General features: G+C 40.3%; 1 protein-coding gene across 1 annotated transcript in view; it reads right to left on the bottom strand.

The window, feature by feature from the left end:
* LOC107105235 (nicotinamide phosphoribosyltransferase-like) overlaps positions 1–1,834 on the bottom strand; it is a gene marked incomplete at its 5' end in the record, with an annotated part of 12,046 nt that overhangs the window by 8,431 nt on the left and 1,781 nt on the right. The window contains one exon of the mRNA XM_015405360.1: positions 1,397–1,637. Within this exon, the coding sequence (XP_015260846.1) occupies positions 1,397–1,637 (241 nt within the window). The remainder of the gene's footprint in view (positions 1–1,396; positions 1,638–1,834) is intronic.

Genomic DNA, 1,834 nt, shown 5'->3' with positions numbered 1-1,834 from the left:
AAAGCTGCCAGCAGGAGGCGCTGCTGTGCAGCAATGTTTATGTTTGCCTGGAAAAATTCTTTCCAGCCTCAAAAAGGACCAAGTAAATGCAGGCTTCGTGTATATTGCTTCATCTTAATTATATTTGTGTTTTTTTTAGCAGTCATAGTACATGATGGACCCTTTAAGCTGCCAATCAATCAGATGCATGTGGAGATCGTTTTCAGATTAAGCAGAACAACTTGTTTCATCTTCCTTTTCACATCCCTGTGCGTCTTTTCATACCACGTATGTAACTTCAAACGTACTTGCTTGGTAACTAATGAAGCAATGACATAGCAGTTTTGTTTGCACATTAAAAGAAATACCTCCACGAGTTCTATGTTGCACCAAGAATGCAGCGCTGCATTCCTGAGGCAGATCAGAGCTTTTCCTAAACACCATCTGGCTTAGAAGCAGCTGGAGATTAAACCCTGAACTGCAGTTACTAATGCAGCAGCAGCAATAGTCACACCGGGATTAGGATGTCACAATCAGCAAGGACCAAGACATTTTACTGTAGCAGAAGGGTTTGTTTGTTTCAACAGAAAAAAAAGGTACCAGTAAAGCTAACCGGGGTCGACCTGACAGAAAGAAAGGAGAAAATACAAAGTAAAACATATGTGCACGATTAAAGGAAAGAATAAAAGAGGATGGTTGGATTCCTAACAGCTAATATCAAAGCTAAGCTTACATTAATTCAGTTAGCAGTGCACCCTCACATTCAGCAAGATTATAACCCTACGTTTCTCACTCCAGCGCTTTAGGTAGCAGTAAAACACTTAAAGTGGGTTTGCAGCCACACAGAGTCGGCAGAGTTGCAGTTAGCAGGGAGATCCATGCATGCAAGCAGAAGTAAACGCTTTTTCAAACCAACGCTTTGTAATAAAATTGCAATTGCAATATTGGTGAATGGCTTGGCTCCGTATCTTAACGGTGAAGGACGGAGAAGACGAACGTGGAAGGTGAAATGTGGAGGAAGTAGAATTTATTTCAGACATTTTGACAAACAATGAAAGAATCAAACAAATACACACAAAAAAAGACTAGTTAACATCAACCAAACCAACCAAACACCGATTTCCAAATGAACTAATTTCATCTGAACATAAATAGAAGCAAAACCCTCCACCAAATAAACCTGTCGGTATATACAGCCAGACAAATGACATCAACTGATGGAAATTGTCTGAAAATGGGTATGTGGAACAGTTCTCGTTGATTAACATGTACGTAAAGCGGGGGTGGCGCAGCGACAGAGGATGGCTTTCACAGCTAGCTTTTGGTTAGCCGTGCCCATCACAAGTTCTCTTTGCCCCAAAATACATTTTAAGTTTCTTAATAAAAAAAAAAAAAAAAGAAATCTTTATCCTTGTAAATTTCTCTTCTTTACCTCAATTAAGGTCTCTGCTGGGTCTCCAGAATCTGGTCGGATCACCAGGCAGGAGTCTTCGCTGCGCTCCATGACTCGCTCCTTTAGCTTGTCTCCCCAGATGTGTTTACAGGCGTTAAAAATGTCGTAGCTGTCGCTAACAACCGACACCGGACCCGACAGGAATTGGTCAAGGATGCTCTCAAAGGCTTCCTTCTCCTTGTTCTTTCCCCAAGATATGATGGTACTGTGTAGGAAGAGAAAGAGAGAACGAGACAAACAACATCGTCAAGATGCTAAAACGAAGAAATAGTTTCTTTAAGAAAAAGGGACATTTGTTCAAAGGAAAAATCCGTTTATTTTCAGAATTGCTTTAAATGTGAAATGATTCCATCCTGTTCAATAAATGATCAGTGTTTTTAATTCAGAGTAATTTCCATGTGA

This window comes from Cyprinodon variegatus, unplaced genomic scaffold, assembly GCF_000732505.1.
Source record: "Cyprinodon variegatus isolate N-32 unplaced genomic scaffold, C_variegatus-1.0 Scaffold2181, whole genome shotgun sequence".
In the NCBI taxonomy this organism is placed as follows: Eukaryota; Metazoa; Chordata; class Actinopteri; order Cyprinodontiformes; family Cyprinodontidae; genus Cyprinodon; species Cyprinodon variegatus.
This window is presented reverse-complemented; position numbering and strand designations above follow the sequence as displayed.